This window comes from Erigeron canadensis, chromosome 5 (assembly GCF_010389155.1).
Source record: "Erigeron canadensis isolate Cc75 chromosome 5, C_canadensis_v1, whole genome shotgun sequence".
Taxonomy (NCBI): Eukaryota; Viridiplantae; Streptophyta; class Magnoliopsida; order Asterales; family Asteraceae; genus Erigeron; species Erigeron canadensis.
Window position 1 is genome coordinate 45282175 of NC_057765.1, and position 17378 is coordinate 45299552.

At 35.6% G+C, this 17378-nt stretch overlaps 2 protein-coding genes across 5 annotated transcripts; both read left to right on the forward strand.

The window, feature by feature from the left end:
• Nucleotides 1-997: 997 nt before the first annotated feature.
• Nucleotides 998-8104, forward strand: LOC122599917 (U-box domain-containing protein 33-like). 4 transcript variants are annotated; one of them, XM_043772533.1, is made up of 10 exons: nucleotides 998-1102; nucleotides 1465-1676; nucleotides 2110-2231; nucleotides 2772-2893; nucleotides 2986-3090; nucleotides 3826-4273; nucleotides 4375-4515; nucleotides 5462-5992; nucleotides 6222-6974; nucleotides 7777-8104. In XM_043772533.1, exons 1-10 carry the CDS (start codon nucleotides 1089-1091, stop codon nucleotides 7957-7959), a joined length of 2631 nt encoding a protein of 876 aa, XP_043628468.1. In that variant the 5' UTR covers nucleotides 998-1088; the 3' UTR covers nucleotides 7960-8104. The 4 variants fall into 4 exon arrangements, with proteins under 4 accessions (XP_043628468.1, XP_043628467.1, XP_043628465.1 ...); XM_043772532.1 differs by having other exon boundaries at nucleotides 1083-1102; nucleotides 1434-1676; XM_043772530.1 differs by having other exon boundaries at nucleotides 1086-1102; nucleotides 1403-1676.
• Nucleotides 8105-9116: 1012 nt separating this feature from the next.
• Nucleotides 9117-15163, forward strand: LOC122601921 (U-box domain-containing protein 33-like). Its single transcript, XM_043774653.1, has 9 exons — nucleotides 9117-9372; nucleotides 9457-9560; nucleotides 9655-9776; nucleotides 9865-9969; nucleotides 10533-10964; nucleotides 11071-11230; nucleotides 12931-13452; nucleotides 13993-14742; nucleotides 14980-15163. The coding sequence occupies exons 1-9, from the start codon at nucleotides 9117-9119 to the stop codon at nucleotides 15160-15162; spliced, it is 2634 nt and encodes an 877-aa protein (XP_043630588.1). The 3' UTR covers nucleotide 15163.
• Nucleotides 15164-17378: the final 2215 nt, after the last annotated feature.

The following is a 17378-nucleotide window of genomic DNA, read 5'->3' on the forward strand; positions in this document are numbered from 1 at the left end:
ATCATTTGACCGGTTCATTTCGGTCCAATTTCATTGAACCATATCATATTTATGAGGTTGTATTGTAGGCATTGAATACAGATTTAGTGACTTTCAACAACGTATTTAATCAATTCATGATTGACCTGTTTGATAGTACTTGGAAGATATTGGCCTGTTAATATTGAGCACAACCAACTAAATAAGAAAAATGAAAGACATTGAATTAATTTAGTAAGATGGGTCGATCACCATTATTGGATTGTAATTTTGGGAGAAATTGGAAATGAATAGGGCTAGATTGTGACTTTTGCACGATTTAATCAATTTGGAGGAAAAATAACTTCAATTTGGAGGAAAAATAACTATCATTGAAAATGGTAAAAACACTTTATCTTAACCGAGTTAGTGATTTTACCTCTTAAACCTTAGACCCTTAAGAATGGGAAAGCCTTAAGCTTTAGTTGAGTTAGTTTATTACCATTTAAACCTTCAACTAAATTTGATTTGACAATATTCGGCCCTTTTAAAAACCCACAATCCATAAAGTCACTTTATGGGTTATAACAGGTTGAATATTGTTAGTTTTAATCTATTGAAGGTTTAAAAGGGTAAAAACATTAACTCTGATTAAAGTCGGATGATTTTGCTATTATGATTTAAAGTGAAGTGAATAAAAGGATGATGGTTTTAAAATTTAAATGGTTGAAACGAGAGTTGTTTGTTGGGAAATGATTAATCCTTCTAATGAAATAACTTAAAGATTTTTTTAACTATTGGATGATGACATGTAGAGACATCTGGAAAACAAGATAAAAGAATTAGTTGATAGAGTACATCCGGAGAAAATGATTAATCCTTCTGATGAAATAACTTAAAGATTTTTATTGTTTTAAAGTTTAAAGTTTTGCTCGTATAACCTTAAAAAAAAGTTAAAGTGATTGTATCACTGATAAAAAAACGTCGTAACCGGAAAGAAAAAGTAAAAAGTTGGATGGGAATAGAATAGTACAAGGACCAGTTTGTAGATATGTAAAAGAAGTTACTCGTAGATGACAGTGAGTGAGTGAGTGACAAGGAAAGATGATGAAGAAGAAGAAGTCAAGCCCATGAATCTGCACTTGTAATTTCCCTATTCTCCCCTCATTTGTTATATAATATTGTATATGTATTTTGGAATTTTATTTTATATACCTCCTCCTCCTAGTCCAACCTAAGAAAAAAAAAACAAGTATCCCCTTTTCACCTTGCAACTTTTCGATAACATCTATCTATTTATTTAATACCAATAATAATAATATCTTCTTGTTTTTGCAATAAGTTAATTTTGGCCTGCAATTTGAAGTTTAACATGTGTAATTATTAAGTTAGGGGTTTTGATATATGTATTTTTATAAAAATTTGTGTAATTTCTATTGATGAGATGGGAATTGATAAATAAATGGCACTAGTAGTAAGTTGTGTGTTGATGGATGGTGGTCAAAGAATAAGGTATCCTGCTGTAGACACCTCTGATGAGATTACGCAAGACGACGAAACCCCTGCTGCTGCTGCTGTTAATAATAAGGTTTATGTGGCCGTCGGGAAAGATCTGAAAGAGAGCCAGTCTGTTCTGCGGTGGGCGATGCATAAACATGGAGGAGATAAACAGATATGTTTACTTCACGTTCACCAACCTGCACACAAGATCCCCATGAGTTAGTCCTTATTTTCACTTGTTTAGGGTTTCATTTTCAAATACATATATCCTAGTTACTGTTTTGTTGCTTTGCAATGCATGTTATATAAAGATATCTACCCCCTTTACTTTATGGGTTAAATAGTGCTTCTTGCATTTCACGACGTAAAAGTAACATGGAATCATCAAACTTATAATTGTGGTTGCTTACTATAGCGGTTTTTCCCCTCTCTACATGTATATCTTTCTGAATGATTATCAAGGGCATTTTTGGAGCTGATTGGGATCTGGTTACAAGTTTTAAATCTTTCATACCTTCAGTTTGTAGCTAGAACATGGACATGGGATTACTTTTTTTTTTTTTTTTTTTTTTTTTTTTATTTTCTGATAAATTGTGTGGGTTATGTATTACACATACATGTGTTAATCTATTTGTCTACTATAATTTTCAGTGGGCACAAAATTTAGAATAAACCAACTTGAAGCGCATCAAGTTGCGACTTACCATGAAAGGGAGAGGCAAGACATGCTGCAGCTTCTCGAAACATACAATCAGATGTGTCAGAACTCAGGGGTATTGTATACTTTCATGCTTTTTTTAGGGACACTAAAGATGGCAAATTTTACACATTTACTTGTGAACGGTTCCATTCGGGTTATGATTTATCTCCAGACATTCAAATCTGTAATATAAAATATAAAACAATAACAAAGAAATGGGTCAAATGGGCTGAAAAGGTCGAAACTTGCTCAATGTGTATTTTATATGCATAAAGTTACCGAAGACAATTTATCTGAGAAATTGGATTGTTATTGAAATAATAAATTTTTTTTAATCATATTTGGCTCAATTATTTTAAAAATAATTGAAGATTTTGGAGAAAAAGTGTTCGGGGCCAACCCATTACGACCCTGCCGTATCATTTTTTCTTTTTCTTTTTAGACCCTGTTACCCAAGCCTTCCCATTTTTCCAGGGAATACCATTGTTGCTAACTCTATTATGTTTCTTCATAATGCAAGACCAGTGTTTTTTTTTTTTTTTTTTTTTTTTTTTAACAGCATGCAAGCCCAGTTTTTAACCCTGCTTTATGGGATCACGATTGATTGAATTAGGTGCATCTGGAGGTGCAATATATTGAGATGGATTCTATTGAGAAAGGTATTGTGGAATTCATACTTCAGTACAACGTCAGAAGGCTCGTAATGGGAGCAGCTGCAGACAAGCATTATTCAAGGTAAGATAAGAAGAAGCTTAACAGCTTGCACTGTCATTGCTTGATTGTAGATAAATATCACATCCTGTGCTTATATTACATTGAAAATATAGGAGAATGGTTGACCTGAAGTCAAAGAAAGCCATCTATGTGCGTTTTCATGCACCTGCTTCCTGTCATATCCAATTTGTTTGCAAAGGAAACATCATATTCACTAGGTATGCCTGGCTGTTTACTCTTATGTGTCGCATGTTGTATCTATGCAGTTCATAATATCTATGCATGTTTGTGCATGTGTACACATTAAATATTCCAAGCTTCAAAACTGTAACAAAACAAAAACAATTCCCGAAACCAAAAGCAAAACACATTATGCATTATATTACTGGTAATTTATAGTTGTTTTATGAAGAAGGTAAGCTGGCTTGACATTGCATACACAACCAACATTGGAAGTCGTCAACTTTTTTTTTTCTTAAAATACCACTGTCGTTGGTTAGACAGTCATTCATGTTGTGAAAGCAGACCAAGTTGGATTCATCATAATCGAGCTATGTTTTTCTCGTATTACCCAAGGATCAAGTTTGAAACACATCTTATAGGTCAAGGATATGAATGGAAAATGTGAGTTCTTCAAAGTTATGGATACCATACAAATATCAGACAAGTAGAAATAAAAATATAGGCAAAAACTGTTTTGGGCCAACCAGACCCGAACAGCCCAGTCTGTTTGACCCGCCCATTCTTCCATATCTACCGACAGGTATCTGCATGTATAGGTGTAAGTTTGCTGAGCCTATCCGAGAAATCTTCTGAGGGCAATAACTCAAATAGTGTGTTCCAAAAAGAAACGACTGAACATCCATCAGAACTATTTAGGCCACAAGTATGGTTATTGATCTGAAGTTAATTGAGTCTACTCTGAAACTAACCATAATACTACCTATATGCAGGCAAGGCAGGTTGGGTGGACCTGGTGTTTCAGTGTCAGCTCTGTCACTCTCACCAGATACACATTCTAATTCTGGGCAAAGTTCATCGATTCCAAGATCTCTTAGTGAAAGAGTAAATACTAGATTACAGCCCGATAGTCCGCCTCAGAATTACCGAAGAGTCACGTCTGACAATTGTGGAACCAGAAGAACCTCATTACCTAGTTTTAACGTTGAGTCAACTCCTCCTATTAGACTAAATCCTGAACTCATCTCTAATGAATGGAGTGGGATTTCACATAGAAGCCCCTTATCTGGTTCACGGATATCTACTGGTTCTAGTGAAATGATGGATGGTCAAGGACCACTTTCATATGCTTTAAGTGAAGATAGTGAAGTTGGATCAGATCACGGTGTAGTGCCTGAAATCAAAGAGGACATTCACCATCTGTCACCTTCCAGTGTAATAGTATGTGAAACTCTTTTTTATACATCTTGTTAACTCATTTATGCCTTGCTATTGTAAGTGGCTTCAGTTGATTATTCATTAAGAGTCTGTATGAACTCTAGCAGGAAAGAGGCATGAATGATGAGCTTTATGATCAGCTTGCACAAGCCATGGCAGAGGCAGACAATTCAAAACGAGATGCATTTGAAGAGTCTATCAGGCGCAGGAAAGCAGAAAAAGATGCTATTGAGGCCAAACGCAGGGTAAAGTTCGAGTCCTTGTCTCAATATAAGGCTCTTTTAATATAATCCTTCATTATTCTGGTGTTCAGGTCTATATGCTACCTTACATGTTCCATAAACCAATACACGATTCTCAAAAGCTGATTTATTCTCAAAAACTAATTTACATTTACCTACATCAGTTACAATCTGTCTACAAACCATTAAGTGTTCTAGTGGCAAGGAGTCTTGTTTCCTCACATGACTTAGGCAAATAACTTGGGGGTGGCCCTGGAAATGGTTGGAACTGGCCACGGACAAAAAAACCGGTTAGGCTGCTACATCTGAGTCAAAAAATGGCTCAGTATCCCTGGGTAAACCGAACAGGGAAACACTCATCCGTGTTTGTTACTATCTGTCTACAACTCTTACAATCCAAAGAGAGATTCTAGGCTAATTATATTCTAAATGATTCTTGCTACAGCTGTACAATCTGAGGAAAGATTATAGGCTGATTTTCTAACCATATTATAGATCTAATGTAATAATCTATGAAATTACATAACTATGAACTGATTCTAATCTACATATGGTAACACAAGAGTAGTAATGCGATGTGGTCTGAGCTGGCTTGAATTCATATATTCATATATGAAATGAATTCGTAACTTTAAGAATCATATTTGAGTTTAAATTTGTGCACTTTTTTCATAACAAAGGGCTCACTCTCAGATTTTCTCAGCTCGCGTGTCGCTGTAAGCTAGTACTATGATGAAGTATGCATGCATAAATCTATTTCTTCACATGAAAGGTGTACAATGATCACGAATAATGTCAAAAATCTATTCATGGGACACCTGCCATAGGTCTAGATATGCTAAGTCAATAACGCATTATGTTGAAGTTTTATATCTGGGGTATCTCATAAAATCTATTAGCTATGTTATAACTTGTATATAATCTATGTACGGCACCATCAATATTACAGGTTAAAGTATCTGAAAACTTGTATTCTGAAGAATATAGACGGAGGCGGGAGATTGATGAAACATTAGAGAAAACCAACGCAGAACATGAATATGTTAAAGAGCAGCTAGATGAAGTTGCAGAAGAACTCCGCATGGCTCTTGAACAGAAATCATTTCTCGAAAGTCAAATTGCAGATTCTGACCGTACGGTGCAGGAGCTGGAACAAAAGATGTTCTCTGCTGTTGGGTTGTTGCAGGATTACAAAAAGGAACGTGATGAGTTGCAGATAGAGTGTGATGATGCGCTTAGAATAGTAGAGGAATTGAGAGAGAAACAAGCAGAGGAAGCCTCAAGCTCTAGGATGTCTAAGTTCTATGCTGAGTTCTCGTTCTCAGAAATCAAAGAAGCCACTCACAACTTTGACCCATTTTTCAAGATTGGAGAAGGGGGTTATGGAAGTATATACAGATGTTTCCTTCGGCACACTGAAGTGGCCATAAAGATGTTGCACTCGCATAGCCTTCAAGGGCCCTCAGAATTTCAGCAGGAGGTATGATGATAATGCCTTTGATTTCAGGCTTACAAGATTTGAACTTGCACTACTTTTCATTAGGCGTGTCATGTATTTTATGAGGCAGTATTATGTATTTATTTACCTTGCCTGGAACATCCACTATCAATGGTTTTATTATTTTGTAATACCATTTTATCTGAACATGGTACCAATACTTTTAAGTGGCAAAATGGTAGGTTGTCTAACCTCATTAATTGTCTTTCAGGTCAATGTTTTGAGCAAACTCAGGCACCCGAATCTTGTAACCCTAATAGGAGCCTGCCCAGATGCTTGGATAATTGTTTATGAGTATCTTTCTGGTGGAAGTCTTGAAGATCGACTCAACTGCAAAGACAATACTCCCCCATTATCGTGGCAAAATAGAATCCGGATAGCTGCTGAATTATGTTCTGTGCTTATATTTCTTCATTCTTGTGGCATCGTTCATGGTGATCTAAAACCTGCTAATCTCCTCCTCGATAAAAACTTGGTTAGCAAGTTAAGTGACTTCGGAATCTGTCGTGTGCTCTCACAAAATGAGTTTTCAAGCAATAACACATCACTATGTTGCAGAACCGACCCTAAGGGTACATTTGTATACATGGATCCTGAATTTCTTTCGACTGGAGAGCTTACTTCAAAGTCAGATACGTACTCTTTTGGTATTATATTGTTGAGGTTGTTGACGGGTAGGCCTGCTTTGGGGATAACAAAGGAAGTCCAATATGCACTGAATAAAGAAAATCTGAAGAGTATATTGGATCCTACAGCTGGAGATTGGCCTTTTGTACAAGCACAACAATTGGCTCTTTTAGCAATGAATTGTTGTGATGTCGCTCGTAAAAACCGACCCGATCTTGCAACCGAGGCATGGAGGGTGCTTGAACCAATGCGGGTTTCTTGTGGACTTTCTTCCTTTAGATTCGGTTCAGAAGGACAGTGCCAGATTCCACACTACTTTATTTGTCCAATCTTTCAGGTTAGGCTTGATTTCTTCTTAACATTGGTCTAACACTTATGTTCCTTATTTTCTCATCATTAGGGAACATAAAATGTATGTGGGGAAATCGCAACCCATTTGTACGAAAGTGAGTCAACTTAGGTGATATTAGTGAGTCAATTGATTGAAACTAGGGGTGGTAAAATGGGCGGGTTAGGCAGGTTGGGTAACTGGTTGAAACATGTTCAAGCCGGAACAGGTAATTTATTATATGGCTCAAATGAGCAGAACCTAGGAGTTTTATTATCATTATTTTATTATTTATTCAAATGAAAAGAAGAGTTTATAAACAGTTAATGTATTTAATACGATTCCAAAAACCACACTTAAGGTATACGAGCAACTAGCACGTTAACAATCAAACTGCGTGCAACCGATTTGTCAATAAATCACTAATTTATCTATTAACCATTTTGTATACATCCACCCCCTACCCCCCAAGTCAAACAGGTTAAAAGTAAACTGCAGTGTATTAAGATGCGTAAAGCCTCCTTAATCACCTTATTTAAAAAAAGTTAGCTTGTTAAATTATATTTAGCAGAATAGCTGTTTTGACCCTTAGTAGAAAACTACCCGTGATAGTTGCTGACCATTTAACGATCTCTATAAATAGCTGTGTACATTTTGAACAGGTTTGTTCTACGACATACATATGGAAAGCTTGATATTTCACTTGATAATTAACGCTCTTTGCTCTTAAAATTTGACTTTATTTGAAATACTTCACTGGGATTCATTTCTGTTGGTTAACAAGATTCATTTCTTGGGATCAAATCTGCAGGAAATCATGCAAGATCCGGTGGTTGCTGCTGATGGATTCACGTATGAAGCAGAGGCTTTAAAAGGATGGTTAGACAGCGGCCATAAAACTTCACCCATGACCAACCTTGAGCTAGCCACCTCCAACTTAGTCCCAAACCATGCTCTTCGATCTGCCATTCAAGAGTGGCTCCAACAGCCTTGAACGATATTAGTTTATCATAATATTATTATTATTATGTAAATGTGTGTAGTGATGAAGTGGGTATATAAAAATATACTGCTTTTTGTTTGTAGGATTAATGTTTTGTTGTTCTCCTTTACTTTAGAAAAATCACTGTGGTCATGAATACTTGAGTGCACCACATGTTTATTATACATTGGTACATATCTACACTAAAATGTTCTTTTTGTGAAAATCCATTTGGACCTTAAACTGTCGGACTTACAAAAAAAAAAACAAAACACACACATTAATATGAGGCTGTTAGGTACTTAAGTTAAGTGAAAAAACTTTTCATATACTTTTTTTTAAATCATAAAAATTATGGGGTCAAACATTTATTTAAAATTTTAAAATATTGGTATGTGAGAGATTTTTCACTGAATGTATAATAGTCCTATACTCATTTATATATATATATATAATGAAATTCAAAAATAAAAAATTTGTGGTAATAATTACAGTGAAGTAAAGAAGCTTTTAAGAGTATAATGATGATGCAAGGCAACTGCATAATAAGAAGTAAAATGAAATTCAGATACTATCATCACATGTGTTAGGATATAAAGAGAGCGTTGGTTTGAAGAGGTTCCGCTTAAAGATTCACTGTTTAAAGAAGTTCAGTTGATGGAGACCGCCCAAAAGAAAGTGCACCTGTAATTTCCTCAATGTTTACATGCTGACGGTTTATCAAATACAATATCTATATATCCTCACTGTCTATGTTTAAATATGTGTAATAGTCAATGAACGTATATACCCTAAAACTAGTAATAAGTCCATTTTAAAAATGTAATCATTGTAATTTACGACAAATTGATTAACGTCCATTTCAGGTTTCCTGTAGTTTGGTGATATGCATGTTTTAACGTCTTCCATTATACGTAGTATATATTTACCCTTTATTTAACATATATGTACGTACTTTAGGTTTCTTAATACGTATTCATATGTAGCTGGTTGTTTTAGCTTGATTATAAAGAGGATGTAAACTCATCGATCTGTATGCAAATGAGTTTGATCGTCTTTTGAAGAAGATAATAAATATGTATCTAAGTAATACGGAGTATGTAGGTTCATGAGTCGTTTATACAGAAATGAACATATAATAAGTACTTCAGGAAAGAAAAACACATTATATGGCCGTGGTCAGTTCTGTGTCGATTGAGGATGCGCAAAGGATCAATGACATAAGGTATCCTGTTATTGATACCTCAGAGATCTTAGAAATCAGTGAGGAAAATCGTCCTGTAATTGCCGATGATAAAACTTATGTGGCTGTTGGAAAAAGTTTGAAAGAGAGTCAGTCAACACTGCAGTGGGTGATAGACAATTCAGGAGGTAGACAGATATGCATAGTTCATGTTCACCAACCTGCAGAGAAAATCCCCTTTTGTAATCGTTTTTTCTTCTAACTCGTTTCCCTTTTTTTTTATTTTTTTGTAATACACTGTTGCTAATGTCTATTATAAACTTCAGCGGGGATCATACACACACATCAAGTCGTGGCATACCATAAAGCGGAGAGGCAACGTATGCTACAACTTCTCGACAGATATAAGCATACATGCCATAAAGCAGGGGTATTATCATATTATATATTATTGTTGATAAAACGGCCTTTTGTTTTTCTATAATATGAAAACCTAGCTATTAATGATGTCATACATTGATTAGGTGTGTGTGGAGCTGAAATATATTGAAATGGATTCTATTGAGAAAGGCATAGTTGATTTCATACTTCAGCACAATGTCAGAAGCCTTGTCATGGGAGCAGCTGCAGACAAGCATTATTCAAGGCAAGTTACAAAACAAGCTTCACAGTTTACATTTCTTTTGGTATGATTATGAACTGATTTATTTGCTTCTATTACCTTGAAAATATAGGAGAATGGTAGACTTGAAGTCAAAGAAAGCCATCTATGTGTCTTTACAAGCAGCACCTTCCTGTCAGATTCAGTTTGTATGCAAAGGAAACATCATTTTCACAAGGTATGCGTGATTTCTACTCTTTATTTGATGCATATTGAGTCTAATTTTTGTTAGTTTAGTCAAATCAAAATTTGAAAGAGAAAAAAAACATTCTTCCTCGAATAACTATAAGCCTTCTACAACTATGGCAGTATGGCGGGTATATCTACTTGGGTAAATTGCCGAATTAGTACGGCGTATGGCACAAGGATTACTTCAGGATTGTCTTAAAGTATAGATAAGCATTCGACAAGATAGTGTTAGTAATATGATGGAAGATTGGAAGAAAAAGCTTAAAAGGAAACATTTCAAATGAGTGAAACGGGTGGAAAGTCACCTAATTGTTACCTCCTGATTCCTAAATCATGTTACTCATATGTTTCATTAGTACAAGAATAGTAAAGTTTCCATGATCATACTTGACAGACTAACTGTTTATTACTCGTAACATATTAGAAAAAAGAAGTGTTCGGGTCAGCTACACCCATACCAAAGTATCCTCTTTTGACTTGTGACCCAATTTGCTTGTCCTATCCATTTTTGCGGCATCAAATGGAACAAACAATGCTACCGTGTGAATGCAGGCCAGGCAGGTTAGATGGGGTTGATGTTTCAACATCATCTTCATCACTCTTATTAAATGCAAACTCTGATTCTGGACAGAGTCCCTTGATGGCAAGATCAGTTAGTGAAGGACAGAATACAAAATTACAGATCAATCGTTCAACTCAAGACTATCGCAGAGTCATGTCTGACAATCATAGGACCAGAATATCCACCACATTGCCAGATATCAATGTTGGGTCAATGCCTGACAATGGATTTAATTCAGGAAGGGCCTCTGCTGAATGGGGTGGGATGTCTCAGAGAAGTCTTTCCTCTCGTTCACGATTGTCTACAGTTTCTAGTGAAGTGGTAGATGATTCAGCATCAATAACATATACAATAACTGAAGGCAGTGAAGTTGATACAGACTTTGGTGCGGTACCTAGATTCATAGAGAACGCTCATAATCTGCCAATTTCTAGCACTGTAGTATGTTGAATACTCCATAATAAAAAATTTCTTCTTCCTGTATTTAGTGGTAAAGCCAGAGTTTGAAACTTGAACATTCAATAAGAGCTTATACATGGAACTACTGCAGGAAAGAGGTGCGAGTGATGAGCTTTATGATCAGCTCGTACAAGCCATGGCCGACTCAGAAAATTCCAAAAGAGAGGCATTTGACGAGTCTATCAGGCGCAGGAAAACAGAAAGAGATACCATTGAGGCTAAACGCAAGGTAAACTTCAAGCTTTTGTCCCCAAATAATTAAGTTGTTTGTTGAAATGAAGTTCAAGTACTATATTACTATAAAGTACTCGTAATAGAATTCACAAAAATCTCTATTTAAGTCTTCAGAAAACATAGATAAATATATATCTGGTGCAAGATTAGTGGTGTCAAAATGAAGTATGCAGGCATAAATCTGTTTTTTACATGAAAAGTGTTTAGATTTATGTATATCTAGACTATTATATGAACTGCTATTAGGCTTTAAATAGGTTTTAGACCTTAGAGTGTATTTTTTTTAATATTTTTTTTTTTTTTGGGTAAGGGGATTCACCCAGTAAGTTGTATTACTGTTGACAAATTTATCAATGAAGATCAGGCAGCATGGCCAAATTACCAAGCTGACTACACCTCAATGCACCATTAGTGCAACAACTAATTACAAGATACCAAGATGCTACTAAGAAACAAAATATAGTTGGTCTAGAGACAAAGAAAGTGGCGACTAGGAACTCATTAAAGACATAGGAAAATCCCAATCTGTCAAAAATTCTTCCACCCGTTTCGTCCTCCTGAACCTAAACGACTTGAGTTTTAAGCGTATAGTGCTATAAACGGTCTCCACCACTTGAGCTTCTGCTCTCTTCTTCATCTTGAATAGCCTCAAGTTATGTTCCTGCCATATGAAGTAGGTAGATGCTGCGAGTATAAGCTTGGCTGCTACACTTTTGACCGAAGTCTTCTTAGCATATTGAGATATATGACGGGTAATAGTATCCCAATCAGAGATTTCTAGTTGAATACCCACTCTTGCATTTATACCAATCCACACATTCTTAGAGAAGGCACACTCAAAAAAGAGGCGAGGATGTGAATCCGGTTGTACCTCACAAAGGGGGCAAAGAACTGAACTGGTAGGTGACATGTGCTGTATATCCCATGATCTAAGCATATCCTGAGTTTTGAGTTTGCGTATGAACACAAGCCACAGCAGAAATGCATGCTTAGGAATATTATGATGAAACCAACCAACTTTTGGAGCTCTTGGACGTAAATCCTCCAAGCAGCTCCAACTGAGAAAACATTAAATTTGCCGTTTCTCTTACCTAAAGAAAATTCCCTTGGTTTATGTAATAATACATATTATGTGATAGCATTATATATATTTGCGGCAAAAGGTTGATACCCGGCAACCCAAAACGGTCAGCTTCCTATGGGGGCACACCTCAAAGATTGTGGCTTGGAGGTGTCGCGGGTCGATCCTGAGTGTGGCAAAGATGCCCCCATCCATTACTAACTGAGCTACACATCTTGTGTATGTGCTTGCATTGGGATCCTGAAACACAATGCTACTGTAAGTTGGTAACGGGTCAAAGTGGTGCCTTTGGGTCACTAAGGTTTGTTTAGTATTACTCAAATGGGTCAGGTCAGTTTGGATCGATCCACAGACACTTTTTGTTAATTCTTTTCGATTTTATGAGTTACCAATATTTATCATAAAACTATTATTACAATATTTCTTTTTTGTTATTTCATTATAAATGATTAAGAGCGTTTTATGCATTTTTAATACACTTTGGGAAGACTTTGACTTGTTTAACCTGTTTTCATTTTAGCCCTTGTTATTCTACAATGGGTGATAAACCCAATCCACTCATTTACTTATAAATGGGTCAAAGTTGTCACCACAAATGGTCATTCATCTTACAGACCAAAGCATCAGAAAATTTGTATGCAGAAGAACTTAGACGGAGGCGAGAGAGTGAAGAAACTCTGGAAAAAATCAAGGGAGAGCACAGAAATTTGAAAAAAGAGCTAGTTGAAATTTCAGAAGAACTCCGCATGACACTTGAGCATAAATCATCTCTCAAAAGTCAAGTTGCAGTTTTTCACCAAACGGTGCAGGAGCTAGAACAGAAGATGTTATCTACAGTTGAACTGTTGCAAAATTACAAAAGGGAACGTGATGAGTTGCAGTTAGAGTGTGATGATGCACTTAGACTGGCAGAGGAACTGAGGGAGATGCAATCAAATGAAGCCTCAAGCTCCAGTGTCTCTAAGTTCTATACTGAGTTCTTGTTTGCAGAAGTCAAAGACGCCACTCACAACTTTGACCCAATTTTCAAGATTGGAGAAGGCGCTTATGGAAGTATATTCAGAGGTTTTCTTAGGCACACCGAAGTGGCCATAAAGATATTGCACTCTCAAGAATCCTCAGAATTTCAGCAGGAGGTATGAGGCTCATATGTTCTCTTGTTTTTTAGTCATACAAGATCCAAGCTTGCTTTTTTGCTTAGCAAATTACGATGCTGTTTGTTATTTACTTACTTTTGGGCCTTAAAATTAAAGCACTTACTTTCAGCAGTAGTTAATGTAATAATTACGACTACTAAAGCTATACTATATAACATGTAAATATAGCAATTTATGAGGTCTTAAGCATTTGTATACACGGCAGGTTGTGTAACACCTTTTTATGGCTCACTTTTAATATGGGTTAACTGGGTCACTAACGGTTGACCACCAGCGATTCGTTTGTCATTCTGTTTGAATTTTATGAATATTTAATGTATTAGTAGTTATAATTACATAAGCTATGTTTGTAACATGCTAGTAATGATTTGGAAGTCGTAAACTTTTGGGGAATTTTTGACCTTTTTACCGATTTAAAATTTTACTCGCATGATCTGTAAATGAAATAGTTACGTATAAATGTATAATTTTGTGGATTTTCAGAATCAATGCGTGTAACCATGCCTCTTTATCTTTCAGGTGAATGTTTTGAGCAAACTCAGGCATCCAAATATTGTAATCTTATTAGGAGCCTGTCCAGATGCATCGATAATCATCTACGAATATCTTTCGGGAGGAAGCCTTGAAGATCGCCTCAACTGCAAACATAATACTCCCCCATTATCAATGCAGCATAGAATCCTGATAGCTGCTGAATTATGTTCAGTTCTTATTTTTCTTCATTCTTGTGGCATCGTTCATGGTGATCTAAATCCCGCTAACCTCCTTCTAGACAAGAACCTGGTTACCAAGTTAATTAACTTTGGAACCTGTGGCGTGCTTTCGCGAAACAAGTTTGCAATCCATCACACATCTTCGTTACAAACTGATGCAAAGAGTAGGCTTGTGTATGTGCCCCCTGAAGTGCTTTCTAGTGGAGAGCTTACTTCAAAGTCAGATACATTTTCTTTCGGTATTATACTATTGAGGTTATTGACGGGTAAGCCTGCTATAGGTTTAACAAAGGAAGTGCAGCAAGCACTGAATAAAGATAACTTAAAGAGTATACTGGATCCCACAGCAGGGGACTGGGCGTTTGTGCAGGTACAACAGTTGGTTATCCTAGGAATGAATTGCTGTGATTTGGTTTGGGAAAAGAGGCCCGACCTTGCGTCTGAGGCATGGAAGGTGCTTGAACCAATGCGGGTTTCTTGTGGACCGTCCTTGTTTAGATATGTCCCTGAAAGACAAAGCCAGATTCCACACTACTTCAATTGTCCCATCTTTCAGGTTAGCTTTTACCTTCAATTTATACATGAAAATGAGTCCATTGGGTCGTAGTAACTTATTTATATCCCGTCAAATAGATAATACACATATCAGAACAGAAGGTTGCTGCTTTCACTTAAAATATGTCTACTTTATAAATGCCTTTGATTTCTGAAAATATATGTCGTCTTATATCATTTTGTTTCACTGGACCCCGATGACCACAATATTGTGTTTGATGGGATCGCAAATCTGTAGGAAATGATGGATAATCCAGTGGTTGCGGCTGACGGATATACTTATGAAGCAGAGGCTATAAAAGGATGGTTAGACAGTGGGCATAACACGTCGCCCATGACAAACCTTGAGCTTCCCAACTCCAGCCTTGTCCCGAACAAGGCACTTCGGTCTGCCATTCAAGAATGGCTTCAACACCCATGAAGAATGCATTATTTTTCTTTCTTTCTTTTAGACATCGTAGTATTACTATTACGTACATGTTTTATAGATGAAAAAATTTATATAGATTTTTATATAGTCTATCTGTTGTGCCGAAATGGTATAATATATATGATTATATGTATGTTGTATTTTTTTTTTTAATTAAAAGTGTGAATTATATTGATATTCAAGATATGTACAATAACCTCAAGAACTTGGCAATATCCAAGCCTCATACTAACAGACCATAACATCCTGCACACTGACCAAGCAAACTATCCTGAATACAGAAACTAACATTTCAGGAATACAAAACAACTTAAAGTATGCTAGAATAAGACCAAGTAGCTTCATCTTTCACAGCTCACTATTCAAATTCGCAAGCATACTTCAATTAGAACTGAACCACCATCTCCAGACCATCAGATAGCTACAAAATTAAAATTCACCCACTTCATATTCCACTGATCACCAATAATGCTCACATTGCTGGTCTTTCTTACACTTATGGATAGAAGCTTGTTTCTAACACTCTCCTTGATGATATTACACACAGCCTCCTCATGTCTTTCCTTCTTTTTGAAAACTCTAAAATTTCTTTCTTGCCAAATGTAATAGACAGCAGCAGCTAAAATGAGTTTATTTACCACAATTCCAATATTATTCTTGCCTTTAACTCTAGCAATCTCCTGCACACACTCTTGCAGAGAGCTTTCAACACCCATTTTCCACCTGACACTCCTTAAACTGGTCCAAATTTTCTCAGTAAACTTGCACTTGAAGAATAAGTGTTCTTGACTATCATATCCAGAATTACAGAACACACTTCATGATTAGACCACTTAGCAATTCTATCCCGTGTCATCAATTTGTCCTGCACAGCAAGCCAAAGAATAAAAGCATGTCTTGGGTAATTCTCTACTACTTGATCCTTGTATGCTGTCCAGTCTCTCACAAGTTACGCTGAACTAGTTTAAATATAGGGGAAATCTTAAATGCTGTCAACAGCCCTTACAACATCAATTTCACACATGATAAAATAAATATTTATGCCCCCTTAATGTGAGGGGAAACAACAGATAAACATACGTTGCTACTCCAGTCCCTACTTGATCTTTGTATGCTGCTTATCTAGTCCCTCACAAGTTACGCTAAACTAGTTTAAATATAATGCTCTTTCTTTTAGTATATTTTTTTTCTTATGTAAAAATTTTTTTACATACTAATCCTTCAATTTACTGTTGCAATTGATAAGTTTGTTTCAACTTTAGTTACTTAAGATATATAAATGTAAAATGTAAAATCAGGGGACATTTATGATATATAAATAAGTTTAAGGGTTAAAATATAAAATGTTTAAATTATTTTTGTGTTTGCAGTACCTAAGCAGAAATCATTTTCCCATTTTTGAAACATTGAATTTGATCCTTTGTCATTTGTATATACCCTTCAAACGACCGAGAATTCCTTATTTCTCAAAAGACATTGCTTGTTGCTATAAAATATTCCAACCACTAGCAGATTCATCGTAATCGACAAATGGTGAAAGTGATAAAAATGAATGAATGATATTAATTTTTGACTAATGGTAAAAGTATTAAAACAAAAGAGTTGCCCGTAACCTTTCATAAAAAATGTTATACATGTACAATACTCAATGTTTAAAAAAATGTTATATAGCTTATTAATTTATGTCTAAGATTTTTTCATTTTTAACTTTTGATTGAAACAATATTTTATTTTATTGTTACTCTATAATTATGTTTAGGTCTTCAGTTGAAAACTTAAAAGGCTAGAAAAAATCTTATTAATACACCCCATAGGCCCATATATTCAAAGGAAAACGAATCCATTTTTATAATGTATATTAATATTAATTAATTAATTTTAATTTAAGAGTTAACGACATAAATCGTTCATGTGGTTATACCCAATAGTCAAGTTTCATTCTTATCTATCGGAAAGGACACTGACATTCCTTTATAAGAGGAAAAGATTCAAATTCAGTCCTTTCAGATAACAGGCGTTATCTCAAGATCGTTAAATCCCTCACGTGCCTTGCACGTGAGGGTATGTATATCTTTTCCACTTATGAAAGGATAATCAATGACATTTTGAAAAAAATCATTTTAAACGTACAGTAACAGATCAAATCATCTACATATCCAATTATTCATTCTAGAATCTAAAATCTCATATCCATATTATTCTTAATA

Excerpts from the sequence above, each read along its gene's own strand:
- LOC122599917 (XM_043772530.1), top strand. The coding sequence starts at position 1,421 with ATGGCACTAGTAGTAAGTTGTGTGTTGATGGATGGTGGTCAAAGAATA. Across the intron at positions 1,677-2,109 it reads TGCACACAAGATCCCCATGA|TGGGCACAAAATTTAGAATA; the intron begins GTTAGTCCTTAT and ends TATAATTTTCAG. Across the intron at positions 2,232-2,771 it reads AGATGTGTCAGAACTCAGGG|GTGCATCTGGAGGTGCAATA; the intron begins GTATTGTATACT and ends TGATTGAATTAG.
- LOC122601921 (XM_043774653.1), top strand. The coding sequence starts at position 9,117 with ATGGCCGTGGTCAGTTCTGTGTCGATTGAGGATGCGCAAAGGATCAAT. Across the intron at positions 9,777-9,864 it reads GCAGACAAGCATTATTCAAG|GAGAATGGTAGACTTGAAGT; the intron begins GCAAGTTACAAA and ends TTGAAAATATAG. Across the intron at positions 13,453-13,992 it reads CCTCAGAATTTCAGCAGGAG|GTGAATGTTTTGAGCAAACT; the intron begins GTATGAGGCTCA and ends TTTATCTTTCAG.